This window comes from Egretta garzetta, unplaced genomic scaffold (genome assembly GCF_000687185.1).
Source record: "Egretta garzetta isolate BGI_Z169 unplaced genomic scaffold, ASM68718v1 scaffold849, whole genome shotgun sequence".
NCBI classification, from domain to species: domain Eukaryota; kingdom Metazoa; phylum Chordata; class Aves; order Pelecaniformes; family Ardeidae; genus Egretta; species Egretta garzetta.
Genome location: NW_009260783.1, coordinates 266482 through 266837, shown reverse-complemented (window position 1 = coordinate 266837; position 356 = coordinate 266482). Strand labels below are relative to the sequence as shown.

Below are 356 nucleotides of genomic sequence, written 5' to 3'. Positions count from 1 at the left end.
ATGTCCCAGCGCCTGCCAGATGGTTCTGGGCACAGCTCTGCCCTCAGCACCGCTCCGGTGCTGACCCGCAGCATCGCAGCCGTGCGTGAGCGGTCACAGAGCCTCACTGGGGAGCAGGGGGGCCGGTCCCAGGGGCATGCTGCTCGCCCCCCTGCTCCGCCAGGTGCCTGGCCCCGACCCGAGCCCGCTGGATCACTCCGCAGGACGCCTGAGCCCGATGCTGGCAGCACCGAGATTTGCAGGCAAGTGCTGCTGTGGTGTGAGGGTGAGAGCGGGGCTGTGAGCACAGCCAGGGCATGGGGTAGCTTCTGGGGCCACGGGGCCCTTTGAACCCTGTGTTGGAGGATCCCAATCCA

At 68.3% G+C, this 356-nt stretch overlaps 1 protein-coding gene across 1 annotated transcript in view; it reads left to right on the top strand.

Annotated features, from left to right (window-relative positions):
* Positions 1-356, top strand: part of LOC118453063 (protein Shroom4-like) — a 2665-nt gene continuing 2309 nt past the window's right edge. Inside the window, exon 1 of the mRNA XM_035901752.1 lies at positions 1-242. Coding sequence (XP_035757645.1) covers positions 1-242 — 242 coding nt within the window. The remainder of the gene's footprint in view (positions 243-356) is intronic.